The following is a 14233-nucleotide window of genomic DNA, read 5'->3' on the forward strand; positions in this document are numbered from 1 at the left end:
TTTACAGACTGTAGAATATCTGAGTTTCTTAAAACCAGTAGAGGATACAGGCCTTTTTGTGCCTGAAAAAATTACCCTTACTCTCTCTTCCACTCAGGACAAAGCTTGCACTCTCAAATAAGTAATAAAAGGCCTTCGCCCATGCAGTGCATGTTGCTTGTAATCTGCTATCCTCGCCATAGCTTTAAGCAACAGTTAGTGCCAAAGTACACAATGTCCACTTGACTTGCCACTGCAGGGAGCACCAGCCTGCCCTGCCAGCACTCCCAAGATATCTTGAAGGCCCATGCCACCAAACAGCAGGGATGGCCCGGCGATCCCTGCACAGGCAAAAGGCAACCCGTGGCAGGAAAGCACAGTTAGGCCTGAGTTCATACAGAGCAGTGACAGGATGACTTGCAGACACCTATACCAGAAACAGGCAACAGGAGAGTTGTCTAATCATTTGGATGAAACTTGCAGATGTCTATCTCAGTAACAGTCAACTGTGTCTAGCCAGAGCTATACCTGACCTGTCCAAGTAAAAAGTAAAACCCTTACTCCAGCTCACTTAGGAAAACCCTCTGGTTTGACTGCCTGTATTTCTCCCCTCTCCCATCAGGCCTGGTAAGTGACCGGCTCTCCATTCACATCTGTCTCCACAGCTCCCTCCCCACAAGCAAGACCTGGAAATGCTAATCCATGCAAATAAAACCTGTCAGCACACCATCACAAAAAGGCTTTGGGAACTGTATTTTGTCACCTTGGTTCACACTGTGGAATATCTTACTCTCTGTTGCTTTCCATAGGACTACTGACCAAGTGAAGTAACAACTGGCAAGAGCCAAGGTGGCCCAGTCTAGCCTTTAATTAGCACCACCATCCAGATCTCAGGTGCAACTCCAGGTCATACAAACTGCATGATATTTGAGCAGAAACCAAGTCTCTTTTGTGACCAGTACACAGTTCCAGTGCTTGGTGTGCTGCCCGCATTCAACAACTAATTCATAATGAAAACATAAAACCACAAATTGAGTGGTGAGAGGGACAGACAGGTGATTATTTTATAATTCTATATTTTCCCCTCAAAACTGAAATATCTGTAACAAATGTGTCTATAGGTCACTGGTGGTTTTCTTCCTACTACTCTACAACCATACAACTATAAAACATTGCAAATGGCACTTTCCGAGCTATGATCAAGGGGAGATGACATTTGATTTTCAAAAAGGACATAAGAATATAATACCTAACGACTCAGACTCATCTTTAAGAGTGTCACCAAACGGTCATTAAGATGCTTTCTGAGTATCTGTGCTAAGTGACAAAACAAGAAAATGTTTGCATGTTGGTTTTTTTTTGTCAAACAGTAATAAAATTCAAATGTATAAACACAATAAAGGAAACAATCAGGGCTTATTTCTCTCTGTCCAAAGTGTGTGTGCTTACGTGCGCACATACATACACACATATATTTGTATTAACGTGAGAAGATTGAATAGACTTTGTCATATCTGTATCAACAACAAGCAATATATATAGTTATGCAGATAATGTAATTTAATAGTTGTGTATATTTAAACCTTTAATAACTAAAATAAACCAAATCAACCTCGAATGAGAGTATTTAGATAGACACAAAAACTATTTGTAGCAGGGCCCTTTGAAATAAGTCCTTCTCCATCACAAGGAGGAGCAGGCTGAGCCATCTGCAGGAAGGGCTCTCTGATATCAGCCTTGAAGAGGAAGGTTAACAGAAATGGGGAGAAAAGCCGCTCCCGTCTTTTACTTGAACGCAAACTCTGATACGTGGAACATGCAAATGCAAAGCCCGACATACTGTAACCTTGCCGAGCTGGGGGCAAGGCAGCCTAAATAATCACGGAGAGGCTTCAGGGGAGTTGGCACATCGTGTGAGACCTTACCTGTTCCAGGTAGCGTTGGAGCAGGCCCGTCGCTGCTGAGTCCCCCGCTCATCCAAGGCTGCCTGCTCTCTCTTGCCCAGATCACTGAGGCTGGGCGAACTCATGAACTTCAACCTGCGAAGAGTCCTCATGGTCAAATGTGTGTTTGCGCGTGGCAGCTACAGATACACCATCCTGTTTACACACACACACACGCAGCTGGAGCAGCAGCAGTGGCAGCAGTGCGAGCAGTTCCCTCCGTTTGCTGTTCAAAAAAGAAACTTAAAAAAAAAAGAAGAGAGAACCAGTCTCTACGGAGCACACCTCTGCCAGCAAGAAAACAAACCTTTAATCAGATCAACTCTGACGTCATCAACTGTGGTTAATAATTTCTCCAGTCCTTTCAAAAAATAAAAGTCAAACTTCTGGCTGCTGCTGCAGCACTTGGAAGGGGCCCCTTGCAACTGCAGCTGCCCCAAGTGCAAGGGCTTGCCCTCCCCCTGTCCCCGGGCAACATGACCTGGGAATCTTGCTCAGAGCCGCGGCAGCGTGCTCCACCTGTCGTGGGAACTGCTCGGTTCCTCCAGCAGCGTGAGGGGCTCTGCGAGCATTTTTTGCCCTTTCCCTCCCTCTCTCTACACTCAGAAATGAAACTGGAGGGCAACGGACAGGAAAAAAAAAAACAACCCAACACCCAAGCAACCAATACTGACGCACTGAGACTATTGGAAAGTTTCATAACTGCTTGTGCCCTGCCACGTTACGACACTGCACACACGCGCTCTCGCTCCCTCACTCATACATATACATAGGCACACTCCCGCACTCCCGATCTCCTGTACGCACTCAGCACAGCCTCACGGCTCGCCTGAGAGCCTGCTTCCGCTGGAAGTGTCACATAAGCCACGAGGTGGGAAGTATTCGCAAGTGACACAAATGCAGAATGAAAAGCGCTGGTTTGGGTTTCGGCATTTTGAGGAATTTTTGGTGATGCACAGAAGAGCCAGACACTTTGTCTTTCTCTGCCTTTTTATTTTTAAATCAAGATAACAGCTGCACAACTCTGGGCATACTTGGTTTCTACAAAAGCCCCAGGTGTCTTATCATCAAAGGAAAAATCTCTCTCTCTCTGACTGCAGCACTGGAGCTGAAGGATATGCTGCTACAAGACTCTAGCCCATGCTTAGCTCACTGTCACTCACTTGTGGTTCTGTTTTAAATTCAGGATTGTCTGGCTCATCTGCTGGGATGTAATGCAACAAAACAGCGATTAGCTTTCTCAGAAACAATTGTTTGCAATAGACTGAGCCAGAGCATGAGAACTGCTCTTCTGTTGCTACTTCATTGGTCTGGAAATTAAAAGCTACAAGGGCTCCCTGCAGAGTAACCTTGCACTCACTGGAAAGGGGGCTGCAATACAGAAGAACTTACACCTTCTTTTTTTCCCCCACTTTCTACTTATTGTTTTCATCTCTGATCACCTATTATCTAGACTCAGGCTATAATTGCATTTGTTTGTGTCTAAATAATATGGCAAAGCTTACATCACAGGAGAACCGAATTTCTCACAGCAAGATCTGCCCTATGTGCCCTATGTGCATCATTTACTGACACATCTTAGCGAAAACTGATTCCTCTCACTACTCACCCAAATCCACCTAAATTTACTGCATATAAATATTTACTTCCAAAATTTATAATTGGTATTACCTCCACTAGAACCAGCTGCAGAACTACGTAGGAACTGGATGCATTTTAACCTTCAGCAGTAGTAGTTTTACCCAGCCCCTTGGATTAGCATTATATTGATAGTCCTTCCCACATCAAAACTCTCAAATACACAAATAAGCATCACAGTAGATAACACATAGATACTACTTCACTTTGGAAGGGACCTGCAGCTCCACATCTAACCTATGCACAAAGACATCGCTATCCCCAGTCTCTTCCAGATGTTTAAATCCCTCAAACAAATGAACAACAATCCACTATGTACACAGCAGCAAAAGGAAAACAAACACAACAATATATGGCTGTATTCTAAGGAATGAGACAGCTTCTACAGCATACAAATCAGTACCCAAAAATAGATACAGCAGAACACTGCTTTGTTCAAATCGGATGAAGGGCACTCCATTTCTGAGGATAATACAGCCAAGGAGAGCAAGGGAGCACAACTGGGTCTGAGCTTCTGCTGAGCGCTCAGATAAACGTGTGTCTAGCCTGTTAAGTGAAACAACTAGCTAGATAAACCTGTGGCAATATAATTCCATCTAGCTTCATTTTCCAGCTAGCTCAGTTGCTTCTCTGCTTCTTAGTTACTGCGAACTCACAAAATATTATTGAGATCTCACAAAATATTATTATACTGGATTAAAACCTTGGAATTTTTAACTCCTTGATCTCTCAGCAGCACCAGAGATGGTACAAACCATACCCTTATGATATCAGTATGTCAGCAGCTATGTAATAATATTTTATCCACTTTTTTTTCCTAAAATCCTCCACTAGCTACTTGACTGAACCCAATGAGCTGCTGTATCAACCTTGGCTATGCCAGACAACAGCTGCAAAAAGCAGTACTTCACTTCCTCATACAATGCCAAATCCCTAAAGATGAAAGAAAAAAAAAAAAAAAGACCTCTTTCCATCTGTACGTTGAAATATTACACCTTTAGAAATCAGACTATTTTTATGCCACTCCATCAATCTAGCAACCAGTACTAGATTCAGAGTCGACACATGAACGAAACACGTGGGAGAGGCAGCATTCCAGCTTCCTGAAAAATTTTAGATTGAGGTAAGAAAGAACAGGCTTTCTCTACATTTCTTCTTTCTTCCTATGATTCCACCTAATCAAATGTTGATTTATGATAAAATAATTTTCAACAAGGTTTACCTCTATCCATAATTACAGAGTGATACTTCACATTTACATTGTGCTGTGCATCCATGGGCATCCCTGACTTCACAGCATTCATTAATTCAGTTTGAGCAGCTCTTGGGTATGAAGGTAAAAGATACGATCCACACTTCAGCGGTAACAGTGAAGAAGAGAAAGGCAATGTGACTTGCTCAGGCCACCCCATGAGCAGACAGCAGAGATGTCAAGAGATTCCAGGACCTCTGCCTCCTTTTCCAGAACATTACTGAGGGGATGCGGCAGGGATTGGGTAGCCAGAAACACCTTGGGCCAGGACAGCTGCAGGGTGATGCAGAAGACAAAGCTCCTCACCAGGGCTTGCAGTGCAGCCACTCCTCAGCAGCCACTTGTGAAGAGAGTTGTCGCAATACAGCACTGCTTCAGGATCGAGAGGCTAAGCACAGAGATTGCTCACTATTGGTCATGGAGAGGGAATAAGAGCACTGACCGAACTAATTGGGAGGGAGGGGAGGACAGGGGATTGGTGGGGGCCCTCCTGTAGGCTCAATAATGAGCACTACAAGGTTCTTAAATAGAAAAGCTGCATTCAGCACGTTTACAGAGCTGAGACTGTAAAGTACTGTTACGTTAATTCATTTAATCCCAGCATGCCATACACGGTGCTAATACCACTGTTTCACTAACTCGAAACCTGCAGCTCAAAGGTTAAGTGATTTAATCAAAGCCACACAACCATCTCAGTGTGGAAGGCACATCCAGCCCTAGCTCCTGCTCCCTCCCTTTCCCTTCAACATCTTTCCTCATAAAAGCAGGCCTGTCTCTACTAGACACCATTCTTTCATCTGTGGGGCCCACATCCTGCGGGTGACTGCATGGTAAGTCCCGGAGCTGCCACGGTGCAGGAGACAGAGGGGAATTCTGTTCACCTAGACTTACTTGCTATCTTGAGGCCTAAACCAAAGTACAGGTACACGAATATAGGCTGACAGCCCAAGAGGATTTATGCTGTTATTACATGAAAACATAAGCACACAGGTCCAGGACCTCATAGCAAACACGGCTTTTAAAATAATCGCCATAGGTAATTCCATAGTTACCTCCTGGTATGCTGGTAATGCCTGCCACGTTCTCACTGGGAGTTGTGGTTTAAAAATCATGTTGCTGCTCCTAGCAAATCTCAGAAAAATCCAGGCAGACCTCCCCAAGCATATACTTGGTTTCAAAAGAATGAGATTTGCTAAAAAAAAAAACAAAAAAACAAACCACCACCCCAAAACAACCAAACCCAAAACAACAACAAACCAACACCCTGTATTTTATCTACATAATGCTATGTTAATTTTGACAGTACAATCATATTGTCTTCTTACAAGTTTCTTTCTGACTGTGATAAGTGGGGAAAGGGGGGAAATGGGGCAAAAGGAAGCAAAAAGTATTGTTCAAGAATGAGAACATTAAGAAATTCACAATATATAAAATTTGTAATAAAACTGCCATTGCTGTGACTGCTACAGGTCAATTTGTCTTTGGCTACATCGTGCTGCTACTGCAGTGACAGGTTAACACTGCAGCATTATTGGTGCCAGTGGGAGGGTATAATCAGCTAGAGAATTTGCCATCTCAGCTTCACTCACCAGAGTTTTGCTGTGTAAAAAAATAACTCAAGAAATATAAATTTTAATTAAAGGAATAATAAAAAAAGGCCCGCTACTTCACTTCATCTCCCCTCCCCTTTTGGAAAAGAGAGCAGAAGTCCCTGTGGAAATGCTGAATGGTGAGAGCTCTGCAAGCAAAGAAGTAAAGTGTAACTATGTCAGAAAGGAGTTAAAAACCTCCTTCGACAAATGCACTTCAGTTTTTCATAAACCACTCCACAAAACTTAGGGCATGCCTCGACACATGCCAAAGCTCAGGAATTAGTCTTCTGAAAAACTACACTTCTTAAAGGCACAGCACGTCCTGCTGCGCCAGCAGAGGAGGGGCAAGGCAAAAAGAAAGGAGATGCAACTATCAGGAAAAAAACAGAAAGAGCAGAGGGGGAACTGAAGTTGCAAACCTTATGACTCACCAATTCCTTTGCTACAATATCTACATAGAGCTCCTTTATCATCAGAAAACAAAGAATAAAGAGAATAAAGAAAGCATGAAACAGGCACTATTTGCACCCTTCCCCCTCCATCCCACTGACTGTCTGCAACCTCTGGAGATAAAGCCACTCTCAATGACAGTTTCTGGCTGTTGTTTATCGAGGCTGGTCACACGACAACCTTGGTTTTGCTAGTCCTTTGCTTTATTTCTGCCCTCACTGTGGCCAAGCACCGATTTACAGGAAGGGACCTGGGCTTACTAGGCCATCTCCCCAACCTCTGAAACAACTCCTGTGTACTTCCTGTACCTCTGCACCCTGTGTCTGCATGACCATGGTGCCTCCCTTTAGACAGAGCTGGGCTTTCTTCTCCTTCAACTGCATGTATGACTCTCCACATGAGGTTTTTCTTTTATATTGTCAAAAAGAAGAAATGCTCAAGATAGTATCTCCTTCCCAAGCAAGCAGCAGGTTACACCTAAGAAGAGTCCTTTGACTACCACTAGAAAGGAATGCTCTGTCCCCCTCACCATTCCTGTAGTACCACCGGCAAGTGCAGCCCATTCTACAAAGTTTCAGACCTGATCCGCAGGCAGCCATGGCTGCTGCAATTCCACTGCCTGCCTTGGAGATAATGCTTTCTTGCACCAAACATGGACACCCATAATCACTGCAAGCTGTAGAGGATCAGGCCAATTTCCTGGACCTTCCCTTCCCAGTGCTGTTTGGTGAGAGGCAGAGCAGCATGAATATGCCTAGGAGCCTTTCTCAGCAGAAACAGAAGCGAGTATCTGACCAAAAGGACCATGCAGTCTGCAGCAACCATCTGTGTCTAGTTTCTTTTTACAGTTTTTTGATGGATGACACTTCTTATCTATTCACTGGCTGCTTGAGCTTCCCAGTCTCCCCACCTTGCTCCCTTCCTGCTCCTCCATTGCCCTTTGCTCTTCTGCTCCCTTTTCCTTTTTTGTTTTTCTTGGGCAGCGAATTCTTCCTCAGGCAAAGTTTTTAAATATAAAGGAAAGGGAAAGGAAAAAGAAAAAGGAGATCAAAATGCTGGTGCTAGCAGTGTTTGCAAACCACTCTTCGGCTGTCTATAAGGGAATCAAGTCTTTGTCTTGCTGTTTGGACTGTGAGCTCTTCTTTACCCTTTCTACTTGGTGTTTGTATTCCAACTAGCAAAACAGGTCCCCAAGCTCAGAATAACTCCCCAGGCACCAGCCTAATCTAATACAGGTCATAAATCTAGCAATACTTGTAAGGAAACCTTAGCTCAAAGCATACATGAAATACTGTCCCCTTTGCGAGCAGCAGGTTTTGGTCTATAGATCATAACGATATAAGCAGTTCTTAAAATACAGTATACAGGTAAAAGAGTCCTTGAAATTAGGAGAGAATTAGGATGGGAATAGGCTGGTTACACCCCCATCTGAAACATCAAGCTTTCCATCAACTGGCATTTCCCCTAGCTTGCAGTATCATTCCTCATTATCTCTTTACAGGTTCTGGGAATTAAAGATAGTGCAGTAATCTGAATAAGCATGATGGTTATGTTGGAGTAGGAGATGATCAGTGCTCTGTATTATAGGACCTGCAGCATTACCACCTTCCATTCACATTACTTCCAGGGAAGGAGGTGCGTTTCTGAGCACCAGACATGCCTGTTGCAGGTTTCACTGTTGGCTACTCACCGAATTCACAACGCACTGCAACCAGCGTATACTCCAAGACCACACCTTTGCTGTTAAATGGAAGTCAAACCTATAACTGTGATTTAGAAAGTAAGGTCTCAAGAGTTCTGATCAATAAGCAAATCAAGCATTTAAAATGCTTTGTGCTCTTATTGCAAGATCATGAGATAGTGGAAAATTAATCTTACAAAGTAACTGAGCTCATAACACATACAATTTTTTTCCTTCCTGAGCAATATGTGAATTCTTTCCTAAATTGCCTATCTTGCATAATTTTAATTGGATCCTAGTACACCATGACCTTGATACAGCATCTACAGTATCTCAGTGCTGTCTTCTACAGTTATATATGGTACAGTGCCTTCCAACTCTGTGAACCCTGGGAGATCAGAATTGTGTTCTGCACAATGCTATTTTTCTTACATCCAAACATTTCTGATTCAAGGTCTTCCAAGAAGGCTTTGATTGCCTTGGAAGGTCACCAAGATAAAGAATCCACTTTGGTAACTACCTTGAGTTTCTAATAAACTGCACTGGTGGCCAGCTGTTAGTTACGAGTGATATCCTGACTTCACTCTCAAACCCAGCATATTACTTGTGTGATGTTCTCTCTAAGAATGTAAGCATGGCTGGAAACATGAACGATGGCTTGAGATTGCTGCCACCTCCTCTGTATAAGTCAGGGAGGTCACTTCAGTACTGAAAAATGCAATGCAAGGGACAGCTCTGCAAATCTGGGGGATCCTTCACTCTGGTGGTACTATGCTGCTGTTACTTCAAATGGTGCTAGAGTTCTCTGGCACAAATCTTATAGTATTGTAAAAGCCACAAAAGCCTGGCCTTCACTACAAATGGATTTTTTCAGAAAATTTATCATTCTCCCTTTGTATCAGAAGGGTAATTTTCTGAATGGAAAAGCTGCCAGAGAGATTTTAAAGATAATACAAAATTGCAACATCTAATGGCGTAGTTGGACTCTGTAGCGTTCAGCATGGTGGAACTTTCGTTAGGAATGTAAAAGTGGGGACCTTTTGCCATCTTTTCATACACACATGCTGAGACACTCCCTGCAGAGTGAGATACCAGGAAATGGAAACAGCAAGGATAAAAAAAGACTTCATCACACAAATTATTTTACACTTGTACCTTTCGATCTTCACCAGGTCAGCAGGTCTGGTGTTATGACTTCACAGTACGTATCGTGCCAATATTTTCTCAAGATGCTCTGGGAAATAACTTATCTAGAAGGGCAGAGTGCTGGAATTATTTAGACTCCACAGCAAGGTTTGAAAAACCTTCGTTCTCACTCCAGCTCATTAGCCAGTCTCAATCTTCAATAAGACATCAACATGACATCACCACTGGAGTTATCACCTGGAAGGAATGCCTCGTTATCAAGGAGGTCAGGCAAATTCCATTACATTTCCTTCCAGAAAACATTTTCTTTCCACCACAAGGTAGCAACAACGACGTAACTAGTGGAGGTACTCCTCCCTCTCCAAGTCAGCATAAACAACAGCCTCCTCAAGCTACTGAGAGATGTGGTGGAAGAACAGATATCATTCAGCAGGTTTGTGCATCTTCAGTGGCTTTGTGGTATCTTTACTGTTTTCCTTTCCTGATGAGTCCTGCTGCTCCAGCTTTCTTGCTCACCAGGCTTTCCTTTAGTCATTTCAAATGATCTGTTCTCCAAACTCAGGCTGTATTGCAGAATACTTCAAATTCTCTACATGTAAGGAAAACTAAAATTCTTCCACGCCCATCCTCAGAAAACTGCTGGGACAATAAAGGTTTCAGTTTTAGGCTTCATGGCATCGAACACCATGAGCCATCCATGGTCTTGCAGGTTTGCTGCTCTCGGGCCAGCAGTTTGAAAGCCCATGCAGACTGAGCTCTCCCACTCCAAAGCCGAATGGTTGAAGGAATCATCTCGAGCAACACTCCCAGATGCTCTGCTGGACCACTGGGATCTCAGTACCAAAAGTCATGGACCCTGTTTCTAGGATGCACGGCTCCTTCATAGAGAAAGCTGTAGGCCAGCTAGACCCAGGCTTGCAGCCAGCACTTGCTTGAATCACTCACTGCAGAGAATACTCCATTCGGGAAACACCACTGGGAAAAAAATTTATGTCAAACCTCTTGTGAGCAGGGAAGCTTGAACTGTTCTGAGCTCCCTGCTCAAATCTGTCCCAAGTCCTTTTAAGATTCTTTAGTCTGTATGAATAGGTTGGCACCAAACTTCACCAGCTGGATGTTTTCACAGTGAGGCAGGGTGACCGCTGAGGGGAGAATCACAGGAGGATGCACAAAGCTCAGCCTCACAGAGAACCTGCAGCCTTTGCTCAGCCTGACCCTTAGAATCTGACAAACTTATTTGTGTCAGCCAGCTAGTTTTCATAGAATCATAGAATAGTTAGGGTTGGAAAGGACCTCAAGATCATCTAGTTCCAACCCCCCTGCCATGGGCAGGGACACCTCACACTAAACCATCCCACACAAGGCTTCGTCAAACCTGGCCCTTGAACAACTCCAGGGATGGAGCACTCAACCTTCCTGGGCAACCGATTCCAGTGTTTCACCACCCTAACAGGAAAGAATTTCTTCCTTATATCCAATCTAAACTTCCCCTGTTTAAGTTTTAACCCATTACCCCTTGTCCTGTCACTACAGTCCCTGACGAAGTGTCCCTCCCCAGCATCCCTATAGGCCCCCTTCAGGTACTGGAAGGCTGCTATTAGGTCTCCACGCAGCCTTCTCTTCTCCAGGCTGAACAGCTCCAACTTCCTCAGCCTGTCTTCATACGGGAGGTGCTCCAGTCCCCCGATCATCCTCATGGCCCTCCTCTGGACTTGTTCCAGCAGTTCCATGTCCTTTTTATGTTGAGGACACCAGAACTGCACACAATACTCCAGGTGAGGTCTCACAAGAGCAGAGTAGAGGGGCAGGATCACCTCCTTCGACCTGCTGGTCACGCTCCTTTTGATGCAGCCCAGGATACAGTTGGCTTTCTGGGCTGCGAGCGCACACTGCCGGCTCATGTTCATTTTCTCATCGACCAGCACCCCCAAGTCCTTCTCTGCAGGGCTCCTCTGAATCTCTTCTTTGCCCAACCTGTAGCTGTGCCTGGGATTGCTCCGACCCACGTGTAGGACCTTGCACTTGGCATAGTTAAACTTCATAAGGTTGGCATCAGCCCACCTTACAAGCGTGTCAAGGTCCCTCTGGATGGCATCCCTTCCCTCCAGCATATCAACCGGACCACACAGCTTGGTGTCATCGGCAATCTTGCTGAGGGTGCACTAAATCCCACTGTCCATGTCAGCGTTGAAGATGTTAAACAAGACCGATCCCAACACCGATCCCTGAGGGACACCACTCGTTACCGGTCTCCAGCCGGACTTAGAGCCATTGACCACAACTCTTTGTGTGCGGCCATCCAGCCAGTTCTTTATCCACTGAGTGGTCCATCCATCAAATTGATATCTCTCCAATTTAGAGACAAGGATGTCGTGTGGAACAGTGTCAAACGCTTTGCACAAGTCCAGGTAGATGACATCAACTGCTTTACCCTTGTCCATCAATTTTGTAGCCCCATCATAGAAGGCCACCAGATAGGCCCACTAAGGGTCAGATTCACCCTTAGTGAAGCCATGCTGGCTGTCACCAAGCACCTTGTTGTTCTTCATGTGCCTTAGCATGTTGTCCAGGAGAATGTGCTCCAAGGTTTTGCCAGGCACAGAGGTGAGACTGACTGGTCTGTAATTCCCCGGGTCTTCTATTTTCCCCTTTTTGAAAATGGGGGTTATATTTCCCTTTTTCCAGTCGTCAGGAACTTCACCTGACTGCCATGATTTTTCAAATATGATGGCCAGTGGCTTAGCAACTTCATTCGCCAGCTCCTTCAGGACCCGCAGATGGATTCCATCAGGTCCCACAGACTTGTGTGCGTTCAGATTTTTAAGATGGTCTTGAACCAGATGCTCTCCTACAGTGGGCCCAAGGTCTTCATTCTCACAGTCCCTGCATCTACCTTCTAAGAACTGGGTGGTGCAGTCAGAGCCTTTGCCAGTGAAGACGGAGGCAAAGAAGTCATTCAGAACCTCAGCCTTCTCCAAATCCTATGTAGCCAGTTCTCCCGAAAGCTTCCTCAGGGGGCCTATTTCATCCCTAGTCTGTTTTTTGTTTGCTACGTACCTGTAGAATCCCTTCCTGTTATCCTTAACATCCCTGGCTAGGTTTAATTCTAACGGGGCCTTAGCCTTCCTAACCTGGTCCCTAGCTTCCCAGACAACATCCCTCTACTCTACCCAGGCCGCCTGTCCTTGTTTCCATTTTTTATAAGCCTCTTTCTTCCTTTGAATTTTCCTCAGCAGCTCCTTATCCATCCAAGGAGGTCTCCTGGACCTCCTGCTGCACTTCCTTCTAGTTGGGATGCAGCACTCCTGAGCTTGTAGCAGGTGATCCTTGAATACCAACCAACAATCTTGGGCCCCCCTGCCCTCCAGGGCTGTATCCCATGGAACCTTACTAAGCAGGCTCCTGAAGAGGCCAAAGTCTGCTCTCTTGAAGTCCAGGGCAGTGAGCTTGCTGCACGCTCTTCTCACTGTCCTGGGGATCTCAAATTCGACCATCTCGTGATCGCTGCATCCAAGGCTGCCCTGGAGCACCACATTCTCAACAAGCCCTTCCCTGTTGGTGAGCACAAGGTCAAGCATGGCACCTCTCCTTGTCGGCTCCTCCATTACTTGCAGAAGGAAGTTGTCTTCCACACAATCGAGGAACCTCCTGGATTGCTTGTGCCGTGCAGTGCCATCGTTCCAACAGATGTCAGGGTGGTTGAAATCCCCCATGAGAACAAGGGCCTGCGAGCGTGAGGCTTTTCCTATCTGTCTGTAGAGTGCTTCATCCACAGGTTCCTCTTGATCAGGCGGCCTGTAACAGATCCCCACAGTAATGTCTCCCACGGCTGTTTTCCCTTTAACCCTGACCCACAAACTCTCTGTAAACTGCTCACCTGCCCCCAGACAGAGTTCCATACTCTCCAGCCTATCCCTAACATAAAGGGCAACTCCCCCTCCCCGCCTGCCAGGCCTGTCCTTTCTAAAGAGCCTGTAACTTTCCATTCCAACACTCCAGTCATAGGAGCCATCCCACCATGTTTCTGTGATGCCTATTATATCATACCCCCGTAGACGTGCACACATCTCTAATTCCTCTTGTTTGTTCCCCATGCTACGGGCGTTTGTATACAGGCATCTGAGATGACCTCCAATTGAAGCCGGTTCGTTGGCTGGAGCAGCCAGAATATATGTACATTGTTCCGAGCATTTATTATAGGTTCTGGCATTTATTTCATGCCCATCTGAGCCACATGCCAGGTTTCACCCTGATGATACCTGAGGGTCTGAAGACGTGAGGTAATGAGGATACCTAGGAGGCCAGCCAGGCTGGGTTGGGCTTGGGTGTCCCCCCTCAGGGTGTGTGGGGCGGAAGCCTTGAAAACAGCCATGTAAAACACACACAAATGCACCATAGTGAAGGCATGCTCCCAGGCACGTTGGTTTCAGCCAGATTTTAACTTGCTGACAGAGCCCCTCACGACTTGTTACGCCTCCTTCGGGCGGGATGCAAGTTACCGCGGCCGACCTGAGCAGACGCTGCCAAGGAAGCGGTGTCGCCAGAGGAACAG

General features: G+C 45.4%; 1 protein-coding gene across 6 annotated transcripts in view; it reads right to left on the bottom strand.

Moving 5' to 3' along the window:
• PRR5 (proline rich 5) overlaps nucleotides 1-14233 on the bottom strand; it is a 101248-nt gene that overhangs the window by 57511 nt on the left and 29504 nt on the right. For 3 of the 6 annotated variants that reach the window (XM_065672957.1, XM_065672952.1, XM_065672937.1), the window contains exon 1: nucleotides 1905-2525. In XM_065672957.1, coding sequence (XP_065529029.1) covers nucleotides 1905-2035 — 131 coding nt within the window. In that variant the 5' untranslated portion in view covers nucleotides 2036-2525. Of the gene's footprint in view, nucleotides 1-1904; nucleotides 2526-14233 lie in introns of those variants that run through there. The other 3 variants (XM_065672962.1, XM_065672944.1, XM_065672947.1) reach the window with 2 other exon arrangements.

The sequence above is a fragment of the Lathamus discolor genome, chromosome 1, assembly GCF_037157495.1.
Source record: "Lathamus discolor isolate bLatDis1 chromosome 1, bLatDis1.hap1, whole genome shotgun sequence".
Classification (NCBI taxonomy): domain Eukaryota; kingdom Metazoa; phylum Chordata; class Aves; order Psittaciformes; family Psittacidae; genus Lathamus; species Lathamus discolor.